Source organism: Chiloscyllium plagiosum, unplaced genomic scaffold (genome assembly GCF_037043375.1).
Source record: "Chiloscyllium plagiosum isolate Xiang-an unplaced genomic scaffold, Cpla_swu_hap1 HiC_scaffold_19, whole genome shotgun sequence".
In the NCBI taxonomy this organism is placed as follows: domain Eukaryota; kingdom Metazoa; phylum Chordata; class Chondrichthyes; order Orectolobiformes; family Hemiscylliidae; genus Chiloscyllium; species Chiloscyllium plagiosum.
In genome coordinates this window covers 27,443,184-27,458,763 of record NW_028270157.1, presented here as the reverse complement: position 1 = coordinate 27,458,763, position 15,580 = coordinate 27,443,184, and the positions used below count along the sequence as shown (strand labels likewise).

Here is a 15,580-nt window from a genome sequence, read left to right as displayed (position 1 = left end):
TTTTTACTTGTGGTTGATTTTGTTTACTCTGGTCCCAATTTTCGATGCTGGGCTAGGTGCAGAGTTGCAAGAAATCGAGGTTCCAAGAACCTGACCTTCAAAAGTGGTTTCATACAATTATGTTCTTGGTTCAGGGTGGGCTGGATTATGCTGCCAGTTTTTATGGCGGGCTTGGAGGAAAGCTTGCCTTTGGGGTCCAAAATTATGATAATATTTGAAAATATAGATTAAGACAGAAAGCATCCCACCTGTGCTCTCAAGGCCCCACCAAAGCTGCTCTAAACATATATACTCACCCCCATGGCCCCTCATCCCACCTATGCCAATCTATTCCCCTCCACCCAGCTCCAAGAGCTACTATGCCAACCTAGTGTCTTCTTCTATCCAGCAGCATTTACCACACAAGAAGAAAAGTATCAGGCAGAATTTCCCTATATTCAATTAAAATGTTTTGTAAAGTGAGATCCATGGCTATCAGTCCGCCAAGGACAACACCTCATAACACCTTCAGTTCTTCACCTCATTAATAATGCAACTGGGCTTTTCAGTTGCCTTCTTGTTGAATCACATGGACGGAAAGGTAGAAGTGCTCACTCTTGTGGGACCTTCTTACAGTCTGGCACTGGCGCCATATTTAAAGCCTAGCTATGCACCAATCAGGTGCTATTACCCAGGAACTCGTGCTCACATTGTGGTCTTACACAATTATAACCAAGGAAATGGCCCAGAAAGGCAACTTAGTTCACTATTTTGTGGAAGAGGATCTGGAGGTACTGGTGATTGGTTGATGGAGGAAAGAACAATATTTTTTCGGCAGACTACCAACAGAGGGCACAACATAAGATATAGCTAGTCTAGGTCAGACTGTACCTCCCATTAATGGAACATGCCACACTGTGCACACATCTCATCAAGGCTCATGGACTACAACTCTCAGTATTGAACACATTGTGTTGACACAACAGCTGTCACCCACCTCCTTTCCCTAAACTATCGATCCTTTCAGCTTCTACATTAGCTTTGGAAGATTTGTGGCAGCTGCAGGACATTGTCTATCCTGATGGGTTTGCTGACATATTTGTTATTTCTGCCTCCTTCTGTACTGCCTTCACATTTGAAGCAAAGCCACATGGACTCCAAACATGAAGACATCTGAGTCAGATGCATGAACAAATAATCTATGAGGAGGATCAGGAAGATCATGTAACTTTATTGAAGGAACTCCTGAGTCTTCATGTTCTTCATAATAAAGCTCCATGCTATGCCCTCATACAGTGTGACATGAAGACAATTCAAGGTCAATGACATACCATCTTAAGGAGCTCTGAAATAGGCAATTTTATCCAATTATACAATGCAAAAACAAAGTTTCCAAGTTGCACTTGGGGAGTAGAATTCTGTCACAAACAAACATGATATCAGCTCATAACACAGACCATGTTATTGCATGCTTACTGTTCAGCATGTGAATGTGCCAGCTACAAAACATTGAGTTCCAGTGCTACCTATGAAATATGTTTTTGTAAGACTTTGCTTACTGATACCAACGAATGTAATGCATTGATATTGTTGGGTGTTGGTGTCAGCAAACAGATCCAGTAAGATGCTTTGTGTCACTTTTAAATACATTTGTCTGATTAGATTTGCTTAGCAAACATAACAAGGAGACAATTAATGGGCACAGTGATCATGATTGCTTGAGGCTCTAATTCTTAATTTTGCATTCTTGCACAATGAGTGTTCTGCCACTGAGGTTCAATTTGAAGCCAGGTAGGTGAAAGTCATAATTATTGCAATTACCCTGCAAGGCCTCATGCTCCAAATGTTTATTCTGACCCCAGAGAGCAAATCAGGGAGTTCCCCTCCCCAATTTGCACACAAAATCAGCCATTTTGAATACTGTTATTGCACATTTGAGTTTTGACCTGAGATGGAATGGTTCCAGCGTTGTGTTTTTGTGATGATTTTCAGGATCCACCTGAGGTGCAAAATGATCCCCACTTTTCACGCTCCATTTTATGTGGTTCCCATGGCCTTTTAGCCACCCTCCCATTTCAATTGAACCCCTTTATACAATTATTAATGTCTCTGGCGATGTCTGCAGAGTCTTTGCTTTGCAAATTGATATATTCTTGTTGGCCTTACATTCTCACTGTATAGAAGTCAGATTGTCAATAAACTCTGACGACCACATCCATTCTGGGAGCTCCTAGACCCTTTCTCATGGTCTATGAGATCCCACCTTTCTAACTAGAATTGATCCTTTTCACTATGATTATTCCATCAGAAATCCAGTGTAACAAAACCCATTCAGTAGACAAATTATCTGCTGTTCTCAGATCTCCATAGATTGTCACCGATACAACCCTGACTGTTATTGAGAACATTTCCCAGAACTCATCATGGCCCACACACAAACCCTGACTGGTTTGGTAAGATATTCTCACCTAAATACACCCTAGCCCCCAGACTGATATGCCACAGTTCTCCTATTGACCTATTGAAAATGTCCGGACTTAACCTGCCAAATTCATTATGGATTTTTCCCTAGGCTATGAGGGTATGGATGCTTGGATACTAATAGGATCAAGTGCCTGACTAACTGTGGCCAACCTCTGGTCTGGAATAATATTAGCCCCTTGATAGACTGAGATGGTGCTGCTGACTGACCCTTGACCAGACAAAGGGACTATTCCCCTTTGATTTCCAGCCATGACCGTTTGTTTAAAGTGCACGCTGTCTGTTTGCCATGTAAACTGCTGGCCAGTGCTGTAGGTGTAATATTGACATAGCCTGGTAGTATACAATGACATGTAACCCCCATTGACTGTTCCATGCTCTCCACTGTGACAAGCTACCTGCCTCTCCTTATGCGCGAAAAGACAATATAAGACACAGAGGCAGTTAGCCTATAACCCAGAAGGTGCAGGGACATTGCAGTGAACACACAGTTAGGTGATGGCCAGGACAAGCAGTTAACAAGTTACAGCCACTAGGAACTACCTTTACTTACATGTTGTGAATTTGTAACATTGGGAAGGAGAGCAGAATTGGAAGTGGTGCAGCAATAAGGGGAGTGAGCGAAAGATAAGGTGAAAACATATGATGATTCGGAAATCACTCAATAGTAAGATCCTGAAATATCTACCTATAATCTAAGGAGAACATGAAAAATCTTTTCTTTGAGGCCAAGGTTCTCATATTTTAATTCTCACTGCATTTTCCAACTTTCACACCACCATACCACACCAAGATTTCATTCATTGTTCTTTTACTTAAGGTTCTGTATTGCAGATCACACTCTCCTGTGAAAAGCACTCTTATTCATAAATATCCAATTTGACTCTCGTAGATTCGTTTTAAGACGTGTTCACAAGCTGGGCAGTTTCAAGGGGTTTATGCACTATTTATACAAAACTTTATTCACACTTAGTAGTCTAAGGGCATCTGTTAGGCACCTAAATAATCCCCGAACTCCAGCTGCAAAAGATTCCTGATACCCATCACCTGAGCCTTGCTCCTGAAATGGCTTGAAATCATGATGCAGTAGCAACTCAGCTCTCCAAAGGGGTACCCTAGCTATCCAGAAGAAATGGACTAATAACAGACAGATGCTTACCTCGTCTACTCTCTACATGCCAGGTTTCAGATGCCAGGAAATTCAAGATCCAATTTCAGTGGAAGCAGCTGATCATCTAAATGGCCAGCTTCCTCCAGGTGCTGCAGTTGCTTGAACTACAAACCACCCCTATGCCATCCCCCCCAAAAATGAGAAAAGCCAGGTGAAGGGATGTGACTTGGTATTCCTGATTTCATACAGCATTTTTGTTGCAATGTCGACACCTGTTTCTGATACAAAAGCTTAAAACGTAATCTTTGTAGTACTTCAATACATATATGCTTCTAATTTTGAAATTTATATTTTCCCTGTTAAATAGGACCCAATCCACCAAAAAATATTACTATTGGAAAAGTATCATCCACTGCACTAGAGGTGCTTTGGAGTCCTCCAGATGAATCAAAGAATGCATCATTTCATCACTATCTTGTTAGTTATATGGGATTTGGATCAAAACGTCAAGGAACTGAAAATGTTAAAGGTGACAAAACATCCTTAATGCTTGGAAATCTTAAACCATTCCACTCATACAAAGTTTATGTACAGACAGTGGCTGAAGGAGGATCACTAAGTTGTGCTGAAGGACCATTGCTTGCAAGTACAGGTAAATATTAGCTGTGAAAGGTAATTTTTTTCCATCTAAAAGATAGGAGATGTATTTATGTTCATTTGCAATCATATCAAACTTTGTCATATTTTGTATGTATCCATATCAAACAGTACATTTATTGCCTAGCATCTGGGAGATCTTCCTCTCTAATTACAAAAAAAATGCAGTAAAAAGGATTTGTGCACTATCAGGAACATTGAGAAAATGGCAAAATGATTGTTTTTCGTGTTTGACTTTAATGTTGAAATGGAGTAGATCAGTGTCAATTATAATCAACTTAAGTGTTTAGAATTTGTACAATGAAACTAACCTTGCATTTAAAGTTTACTAATTATTTATGTTTTATTGTGAACCCAGCTCCCAGTCCTCCAGTGCGTATTTACATTGGCAACACTGATGTTTGGGAGAATAGAATCATTGTGCACTGGGAGCCACCATTAGAAGGAAGTGATGAATACTATGTACAAATAAAACTGAGCAATGGTAACAAAGAAGTAAAACAACGTTCAGTGACAAATGCAACGGTATTTCAATTTGATTTTCTAATCCCAGGTGTCACATATGACATTGAAGTGATGGCAATAAAAAATGGGAAGAGAAGCATACCAAAATTGATTACACAAACTACAAGTAAGTCAGAGTTCTAACACCTGAGAGTGACTAGAGACCCCAGTGTCATCACGACTCATTAGTCTGCTATGATAAATGCTATGATTGATTTTCACGGAGAGAATATGGGTTCTTTGGTTGGGATTCAGAACTGCGAAGTGACCTTGATGTCTATGGAGGAACCTTCTTTGTCTGGAGAACCTTTGGTGCAATGCAAGAATGAACCATGGTTGATGGTACAAACCTCCATCATCTTGAGGCTGGTGATGCCATGTGGTACATGTTTGCATCTGTACCATGAAATGAGGTCCCTTCCAATGGCACTGCAAACTCTGATGGAGACTAGTATTAGGAAGAACTCATAGGTGCAAGCATGGGTTCAGCATGGAACCTTAATGCGCTTGTATTCATGTTTTTAAAAAAACTCAAATGAATATTTATCAGTAAGTACTAATTTTAGATATTTTCAAAGAATCATGGATTGTTTGGCATAAAGATCTAGAGTTAGGTCTGATATTTTATTTTATTGTTGTATATAGTTGTCTTTGGTTTGGTTCTGACATACTGCAGCCAACTTGATACTGGTGAGATCATGGTCCTATCTATGTTTTGGGACATCACCAGGTCCATTTCCTCCTGGCGGTGGCCATTGATACAGAGCTGCTGGCCTATAACTGGCTGGCAGCTCAAGAGGTGGACCTTCCTCCGAGAGCTGTTTGGAAGTCTGGCCTTAAACTAAATAAAGAGCCGTACAGTAAAATGTTTAAGTGAGCTGAGCCAGCTGGACAGCAGTGAGCTCTTCCCTGAAAATTACGCTGGGGTGCAGGAGTCCATCTTCACGATATGATCCAGCCCAACATCTTTGAAGGTTACATAAATGCCTCATCCTGCTGCCACTGGAATTAATCCAGCTGCAAATGAGCCTGTCATCATGCAGCATGAATGACAGGTCATACAGTGCAGCCACTCCACCTCATTGAGGGCAATTAGTGCCTAATCAAAAGGACTGAATATCAGGAGGGTTGCTGAGACCCAACTCACTATGCACTGACCCCTGTCTCCCTCTCCCTACACCCCCAGCCTGTGGAAACCAAACCCTCCACATTCCTCAGGTAATTTATCAGTCGTTTGGGTCCTCTGCATTCCTGGCTCTTCCAGGGAAAGGAGTGATCTTCTAGCAGTAGCTATGGTCTCTTGTGTTAGATGAAAGTGAGGACTGCAGATGCTGGAGATTAGAGTCGAGAGTGTGGTGATCAAAAAGCATAGCAGGTCAGGCAGCATCTGAGGAGCAGGAGAATTAATGTTTCGGGCAAAAGCTTTTCATCAGGAATGAGGCTGTGAGCTGAGGCGGTGGAGAGATAAATGGGGAGGGGGGAAAGGTAGCTGAGAGTGCAATAGGTAGATGGAGATGGGGGTGATGGTGATAGGTCAGAGAGGAGGGTGGAGCAGATAGATGGGAAGAAGGATGGAGAGGTAGGACAGGTCATGAGGGCAGTGCTGAGTTGGAAGGTTGGAACTGGTATAAGGTGAGGGGAGGGAAAATGAGGAAACTGGTGAAATCCACATTGATGTCTTGTGGTTGGAAGGTCCTGAGGTGGAAGTTGAGGTGTTCTTCCTCCCGGCGTCGGGTAGTTAGGGAGTGGCAATGGAGGAGGCTAATGACCTGCATATCCTTGGTGAAGTAGAAGGAGGACTGAGCACAGTGCTGAGCACTGATTGACCAGCAGCTCTTACCAGGTGGGACCTTATTGGCCAGTTGGCTAGTGATGTGGCCAATGTCACAACAAGACTCTGCCCATTCTTTTTGATGACAAATAAAATCTGTAGCTACTGATTCCATTCATCTTCCAGGCTATTGTTTCATGCTGCACAAAACTGTTTGCACCCTTAGTTGGCCCTGAGCTGAGCTTCCAACCTCAAATTCTCTCTCAAGCAAAGAATACCCAAGTGCATATCTGCATCATCACCCAGCTCCACCCCTGCCTTATCCAATCTTCTGCTGAAACTCTCATTCATACCCATGTTAGTTCCTGACTGAACCATTTCAAACTTGTTCATCTTGAGATTTTTTTTTAAATTGCAAAATCATCTTATTTCTATTTCAGAGCCTAACCCAATTGAAATAGTTGCTTCCATTGATATTCAGACTCACTCAACTGTGCTCTATGTTGGAATGCCAAAGTTTGGCTTATTTGATGGAATTAATATTCTATACGGAAATGAAAATAAAAGAATACCTTTAAAGAACATTAATGTTAACGTGACCCTAGAAAATCTGACACCCGGCAATGAATATAACTTTGCTGTTTATGCAACTAGTGGCAACATGTGGAGCAAAGCTTACAGAGTTCCTGTTGTGAAAACATGCAAGTATCTATTTTTGAACATCTGAAACTTGAGTATGAACTTTAACATTTTACAATGCATTGTGTTATGGTTGAATTAGAATCCTGACAATATGGAAATAGGCCCTTCAGCCCAACAAGTCTATACTGACCCTCTGAAGAGTAACCCCCCCCAGACCAATTCTCCTACCCTATATTTACTCCTGACTAATGCACCTAATACTATGGGCAATTTAGCACAGCCAATATACCTTACCTGCACATCTTTGCATTGTGGGAAGAAACTGGAGCACCCAGAGGAAACCCACACAGACACGGGGAGAATGTGCAAACCCCATACAGACAGTCACCCAAGGTGGGAATTTAACCCAGGTCCCTAATGCTGTGAGGCAACAGTGCTAACCACAGAGCCACCATGCCACCCCATTCTTGAGCTATTCTAGATAATGTTTCATAGGGTTTGAAAATAGAGTTATGTTCAATGCAAAGGGTAATCACAATTTATTTTCAAAAAAAAGCAGATATTGTTAAACCTACAAATTGAAACCTGAAGCAAACTTTGATTACATTTTAGGTCCTAGAATTTTTTGCAAACGGGTAGTTGGAAATGATTTTAATTCAAGTAAGATGTGAGACTGAAATGGGAAACTTGGTGAATTATTATGTATTATTATGCATTCAAGATATACAATCAAGTGAAGTGAATTTTATCATAACTGTTGCTTGAGTACTCAGTCAAGGTGAAATAAAACAACTTTACGATTGATACCTGGTGTCAGCATATCAAATGTGTCCTTTATCTGTTTTTTTAAAAAAACATATTTACTAGAGATACAAAATCTTGTACAGATCACAAAGTGGTCTCATGTCAAATTCCTGATTTATGTTGTGTAGCATTGGATATTGTGTGAAATGAGAGACCCTTAACCATTAACTAATCAGCCTCCAAAAGAAAAATAATCAGCACTGTTGGACTGGAAAGAATATCTAAGCCAAGTCCATAAACCTATAATAAACATTACACTGTCAGAATGTCTTTACTTAATTCAGTAAGTTTAGGAAGCAGAAGCAATGCATTATAAAAATGAATTATGTTTATCTAATAATACAGATTTACATGTTTACCAAATATTTAAATGACAGTTGACTACAAAATCGATTTATCTGTGACTGTGTACTAGTCAATCTGATGCAGACCCATGAAATTTATTTTCATATATTATTTATTGTTGTATTTTTATTCTAGGTTTGGCACCACCCACTAATTTACGAGAAGGAATAGTCACAGAAACATCACTGGAATTACTGTGGGATAGAGCAGAAGGACATTTTTACCAATATGAAGTGCAGTGTTTAAACTGTGAAGAGCAACTTATGGTAAACTCAAATTGTTCTTGGTGCATTAAAAATGCACTATATGTGGCATGTGACATATTTTTAACATTTAACTCTTCAAATTGTCAACTCATTGAAAATACAATAAAACAACAATTAGAGCTGTTAGACTATTGATGATACTGTTTTGGCAAAATATGATTTTTACTAAAAGAATTTCTAGCCACATTTATGCCATTAATTAAATATGTTTGATAATCCTACATATATCACATTATGAATATATAAACACAACATTGTTTATTGTGTTATTTATTCATTTTAGGTTCAAAAAGTTGACCAGGAGTGTGCAGTATTTGTACACCTGATCCCAGGAAAACTGCATAATATTTCACTTCGGACAGAAAAGGAAGGCTTTCAAGATAGCAAAGCAGTGAAAAAATTGATACGTACAAGTATGTGTGTCTTTTGCTGTTATTTACTTCAAATAAAATAATTTATATTTTCTCCTGAGTTAAATTTCAATGCAAGCGGCCTAACAGGTAAGGCAGAGGGCATGGTTGGGAACATTGGACTGGGATATCATAGCAATTACAGAGACATGACTTGGGGATGGACAGATCTGGCAGCTTAATGTTCCAGGGTATAGACGCCATAGGAAGGATAGAAAGGGGAGCAAGAGAGGAGGGGGAGTGGCATTTTTGATTAAGGATAATATTACTGCTGTACCTAGGGACAATATTACTGGGATTACATCCAGAGAAGTTGTTTGGGTGGAACTGAGAAATAAGAAAGGGGATGATCACATTACTGGGATTGTACAATAGACCTCCAAATAGTTAGTTGTAAATTGAGCAATGAATTTCGAAGGAGATCTCAGTTATCTGTGGGAATAATAGGGTGGTAATGATAGGGGATTTTAATTTTCCAAAGATAGACTGGGACTGCCACAGTATTAAAGGCTTTTTGGATGGAGAGAAATTGGTTAAGTCTGCACAAGAAAATTTTCTGCTTCATTATATGGATGTACCTATTAGAGAAAGTGCAAAACTTGACCTACTCTTGGGAAATAAGGCAGAGCAGGTGACTGAGGTGTCAGTGGGGGAGCTCTTTGAGTCCAGTAACCATAATTCTATTAGTTTTTAAATAGTGATGGAAAAGGATAGATTGGAACTAAAAGTTAAAGCTCTTAACAGGAGGAAGGCCAACTTTGACGGTATTAGGCAAGAACTTTCATAAGTTGTTTTGGTGTAGATGTTTGCAGGTAAAGGGACGGCCGGAAAATGAGAAGCCTTCAAAAATGAGATAATTAGTCCAGAGACAGTATATTTCTGTTAGGGTGAAGGGCAAGTCTGGTAAGTTGTATGGAATTGGATGTCTCGTGAAATTGAAGTTTTGGTCAAGATAACAATGGAAACATATGTCAGGTATAGACAGCAGGGATTGAGTGAACCCTTAGAAGAGTATAACAGCAGTAGGAGTATACTTAAGAAAGAAATCAGGAGGGCAAAGAGGGGTTATGAAATAGTTTAGGCAAATAAGGTTAAGGAGAATCCAAAGGAATTCTACAAATTCATTAAGGTCAAAAGGGTAACTGGGGACAGAATGGGGGCACCTTAAAGATCAGCAAGGCCACCTATGTGTGGATCTACAGGGGATGGGTGAGATACAAAACGAGTATTTTGCACTCGTGTTTATCATGGAGAAAGATATGGAAGATAGTGAAATAAAGAGCTACATCTTGAAAAATGTCCAGATTACAGAGGAGGAGATGCTTCGTGTCTTAAAACACATTAATGTGGATAAGTCCACGGGACTTGATCAGTTGTAACCTCAAATTCTGTGAGAAGTGAGGGATGTGATTGCTGGGCCTCTTACTGAGATATTTGTATCATTGAAAGCCACAGGTGAGGTGCCGGAAGACTGGAAGTTGGCTAATGGTGTGCCACTATTTTAGAAAGGTAGTAAGGAAAAGCTGGGGGACTATAGACTGGTGCGCCTGACATCGGTGGTGGACAAGTTGTTGGAGGGAATCCTAAGGGACAGGACTTATATGTATTTAGAACGGCAAGGACTGATTAGAGATAGTTAACACGGCTTTATGCATAGGAAATCATATATCACTAACAATTGAGTTTTTTTGAAGAAGTAATAAAAAAAGATGATTGATGAGGTCAGAGCAGTGGATGTGATCTATATGTACTTCAGTAAGGTACTCAACAAGGTTATTTATGGTAGACTGGTTAGCAAGGTTAGATCGCATGTAATGCAGGGAGAACTAACTACTTGTATTGTGAACTGGCTCGAAGGTAGAAGACAGAGGGTAGTGGTGGAGGATTGCTTTTCAGACTGGAGGCCTGTGACCAGTGGTGTGCCACAAGGATTGGTTCTGGGTCCATTGCTTTTTGTCATTTATATAAATGATTTGGATGTGAACATAGGAGGTATGGTTGTAAGTTTGCAGATGACCCTAAATTGGAGGTGTAGTGGACAGTGAAGAATGTTCCCTCAGAGTACAACAGGATCTTGATCAGATGGGCATATGGGCCGAGCAGTGGCAGATATATTTTAATTTAGATAAATGTGAGGTACTGCATTTTGGAAAGACAAATCAGTGCGGAATATATACACTTAATGGTAAGGTCCTGGGGAGTGTTGCTGAACAAAAATACCTTGGAGTGCAGGTTAATAGTTCCTTGAAAGTTGAGTCGAAGGTAGATATGTTAATGAAGAAGATATTCTTGTCTTTATTGATCAGTGCATTGAGTATAGGAGTTGGGAGGTCATGTTGTGGATGTATGGGATATTGGTTTAGCCTGTCTTGGAGTGTTGCATGCAATTCTATATTTTTTCTATAGGAAGGATGTTGTGAAACTTGAAGGGTTCAGAAAAGATATATGAGCTCTTTGCCAGGTTTGGAGGGTTTGAGCTATCGGGAGAGGCTGAATAGGCTGGGGCTGTTTTCCCTGGAGCATTGGAGGCTGAAGGATGACCTTATAGAGGTTTATAAAATCATAAGGGGCATGGATAAGGTAAACAGACATGGTCTTTTCCCTGGGGTGGGGAGTCCAAAATTAGAGGGCATAGGTTTAAGGTGAGAGGGGAAAGATATAAAAAGGACTGCAGGGACAACTTCTTTATGCAAAGGGTGGTGTGTGTATGGAATGACCTGCCATAGGAAGTGGTGGGGGCTGGTACAATTACAACATTTAAAAGACATCTAAATGGGTATATGAATAGGAAGGGTTTAGAGGGATATGGACTAAATGCTGGCAAATGGGACTAGATTAGATTAGGATATTTGGTCGGCACAGAGGAGTTGTACCGAAGGGTCTGTTTCGTGCTGTTTATCGCTATGACTCTATGACTCTAACTTGAATCAAAGTAGTAGTTAAAATGTGTTAATTGGTAAGGAAATCTCAAAATTAATCTTAAAGAGCATTCCTTTTATTTTTAACCAATATCTTTAGTTGTCTTTTCAAGGTTAGAAATATTAGTGGGAATTAGGCAAAAGGAAACACAAAACTCTAAGTGCCTTCAGAAAGAAAACAAACAGAAAAGAGATAAACATAGAACAATACAGCGCAGAACAGGCCCTTTGGCCCGCGATGTTGCGCCAACCTGTGAACTCATCTAAGCTCATCCCCCTACACTATTCCATCATCATCCATGTGCTTATCCAAGGATTGTTTAAATCTCCCTAATGTGATTGAGTTAACTACATTGGCAGGCAGGGCTTCCACGAAATTAATAGCAATTAATAAAGAATTTAAATATATATTTTATGAGTTCACATTTGCCAATAATATGTTATTTTATGGTATTTTAGTGCCGAGTCCAGTGGGGTATTTGAATTTTAACAAGACTTCTCATTCAGTAACTGTCAGCTGGCCTCAAGCTGTCCATGTATTTGATGGATATAATCTGACATTATCCAATAAAATGATCCACCAGGTTGTTCGGATTCCATTCACTCAATCACGGTAAGATGTTAATAGCATTATAAATATTCAGATTTTCTCAGCTTTATGATGCATTAAATGGTCTGAGTTATGTGGTTTTATTCTGGTTGAAAGTAATTGAATTGTAAATAATACATATACAAGACATGACTTTCGTTTCTGTATGTTTATAAAGATTACAACATTAAATCATAATACGTTTCAAGAAACATTAGTCTTTTGACAACTGATTCAGCTGTGCAGTGCATACTTGAGGGAGTGCATTATTACCATGCTGTCTTTCTGATAAGAAGCTTTCTGATGTCACACCTAAGTTAAAGGACAAAGGTAGCTAGGTGACTATGAGGAGAGGGAAAGGAAATAGGCAGACAGTGCAGGGAGACACTGTGGCCGTTGCCCTCAATAATAATAACAACAATAATAAGTACTATTTTGGATACTGTTAAGGGGTACGACCTACCGGGGAAAACCACAGAGGGCAGGTTTCTGGCACTGAACCTGGCTCTGTGGCTCAGAAGGGAAGGGTTTAGAATAGGTGAGCAATAGTGATAGGACATTGATTCGTGAGAGGATCAGACAGGAGATTCTGTGGTCATTAGTGAGACTCTTGGATGGTGTGTTGTCTCCTGGGTGCCAGAGTCAGGGATGTGCCAATGATATAGGTATGGAAAGGGAAGAGGACCTAAAAAGAGAATATAGGGAGTTAGTTTGGAAGCTAGAAGCAGAATGAGTAGAATAGTAATCTCACAATTGTGACCGGTGACACGTGGTAGTGAGGCTAGGAATAGAGAGTGAGTGCAGATGAACACATGGCTGCAGGGTTGATATAGGAGAGAGGGCTTCAGATATGTGGATACCTTCTGGCGAAGCTGGGACCTATATAGTTTGGATGGAGCAGTTTTTATCAGGTGTGTCCAGGAAGGATTTCTCATGCAATATGTAGCTCGGCTGACTAGAGGGGAGGCCATACTGGATTTGGTGCTTGGCATGAACCATGCTGGGTGTCAGACCTCTCAGTGGGAGAGCTTTTCGGTGATAGTGATCACAACTCCATAACCTTTACTGAAGTCATGGAGAGGGATAGGATCAGATGGTATGGGGAAATATTTAATTGGGGAAGGGGGAATTACAATGCTATTAGTCAGGAACTGGGTGTCTAGATTGGGAATAGATGTTCTTAGGGAAATGCACAAAAAAAAGTGGAGGTTGTCTAGGAAGTATTTGCTAATAGTGCTGGACAGGTTTGTCCCACTGAGGCAAGGAAGGGATGATAGGTTTAAAGAACCTTGGATGACAAGCGACTTGGAACATCTAGTCAAGAAGGAAGCTTACTTAAGGTTGAGGAGGCAAGGATCAGACAGGACTTTAGAGGGTTACATGGTAGCCAGGAAGCAACTGAAGAATGGACTTAGGATACCTAGAAAGCGGCATGAAAATGCTTTAATGGATAGAATTAAGGAAAGCTCTAAGGCATTCTACAATAATGTTGTTATTAGAGAAGGTTGATGCATTTAATCCTGCCATTGAAGGCTGGGCCCAGTATGTGGAAAGAATGCATTATTTTTTCCGGGCAAATGACATTGGGGCAGATAAAAAGCAACAAGTCATTCTCCTGACAGGTTTTGGGCCCGCAGCTTTGTCGGTTATTATAATCCTAATTTTCCCTAATGTACCAGATATTACAACCAAAGAAGAGTTGATGGATTGGTTAAGGAATATTATGATTCCAAACCTTCTCTAATTCTCTACTACTATTGGTTTTACTTGACAGATTGAGTACCAGGGAATCCATATCGGGATTTTAGACTAGGCTAAGGTGACAGGCAGGGGCATGTGACTTTGGTTTAAATCTGTGAGATGCTGAGACACTGCTTGATATATGGGACTAACGATGTGATCACGCAAATGTACCTTGCAGCTGAAGCCCAACTAGACTTCAAACAGGCACTACAACTGGCTTATCATGGAAAATACAGCAAGTAGAACATATGGGTTGCATGGTATTCTGCTGGATGTAAGCACCCTTGCCAGTCCAACTGAGCTTAGCAAACACAATTTGAGTGAAAGAAATTGCGCAGCCTTATTCAGGACATAGCCTGAACAGACAAACTCTAGGTCAGCACACAGCAAAACCCCAAAGCAAAGCAAAACCTTGGCCAGATGGTTAAAATTTCCCTCAGGATCCGGGCCAGCCAGCCATTGCAGTTGCTGCCAGTATGTGGACTTGAGAAAGCAAAAGAGTCCCACCAGACCTAAATACAGTAAGAGAACTCGCAGGCTGGTATCCAAGAGATTGCCACCCTGGAAAATTCACCTCCCTCTGGTCTGGAACAATTAAATTACTTGGCAACATCCAAATCAGAATCAATCAAATGAAAAGTCTGGTAAAATGGTCACCTGTCTGGTTAAGTGGAGGTCAATTTCATGGCCGTCTCAGCAATCACAGAACGAGTCTTTAACAAAATTCGTTCTAGACTCCAACCCTTACATTTGCGCAAGGCCTTGGCTAAACTGAGAACCTATCCTGAGGAACCTTTACAGATTAAGGGTACAACTTCAGTTCTGGTCTGTTATGAGAAGCAGTTGGTTCAGTTACCACTGATTGTAGTAAAACGCTCAGGCCCAAGCTTGATGGGATAAAATTGGTTACAAAAGATTCACCTCGATTGGCTCATCACTTTCCAGTTTAGAAAATGGCTGCGTGAGTGAAGTCCTAATTAAGTACCCAGACATTTTTCAGGAGGGTTTACAGACTATCAAAAGAGCCAAGGCCCCTTTGCATGTTAATCAGGAAGCAAATCCACGATTCAGCAAGGTCTGTTCAGTACCATTTGCCTTCTGGGCAAAAGTAGAGTCAGAAATTGGAAGTTTAGAAAGCAAAGGAATCATTAAACCAGTCTAGTTTGTGGAATGGGCGACATCGGTCGTACAGATTGTGAAGCCCGATGGATCGGTTTGCCTGTGTGGGGATTTTAAACAAGCAGTAAACTGCTTTTCACAAGTAAATATTCTTTCGCTACATCCATCAAATCTTGAAAGGCTCCTCATAACTGAAAAAGCTATCTTTGATGGCAGGATTGAACATTCAAGCTTCCCAAAC

At 40.5% G+C, this 15,580-nt stretch overlaps 1 protein-coding gene across 1 annotated transcript in view; it reads left to right on the top strand.

Annotated features, from left to right (window-relative positions):
- Positions 1-15,580, top strand: part of ptprq (protein tyrosine phosphatase receptor type Q) — a 206,953-nt gene that overhangs the window by 22,751 nt on the left and 168,622 nt on the right. Inside the window, exons 8-13 of the mRNA XM_087997157.1 lie at positions 3,939-4,223; positions 4,587-4,859; positions 6,944-7,204; positions 8,430-8,560; positions 8,844-8,973; positions 12,348-12,501. Of these exons, the coding sequence (XP_087853283.1) occupies positions 3,939-4,223; positions 4,587-4,859; positions 6,944-7,204; positions 8,430-8,560; positions 8,844-8,973; positions 12,348-12,501 (1,234 nt within the window). The remainder of the gene's footprint in view (positions 1-3,938; positions 4,224-4,586; positions 4,860-6,943; positions 7,205-8,429; positions 8,561-8,843; positions 8,974-12,347; positions 12,502-15,580) is intronic.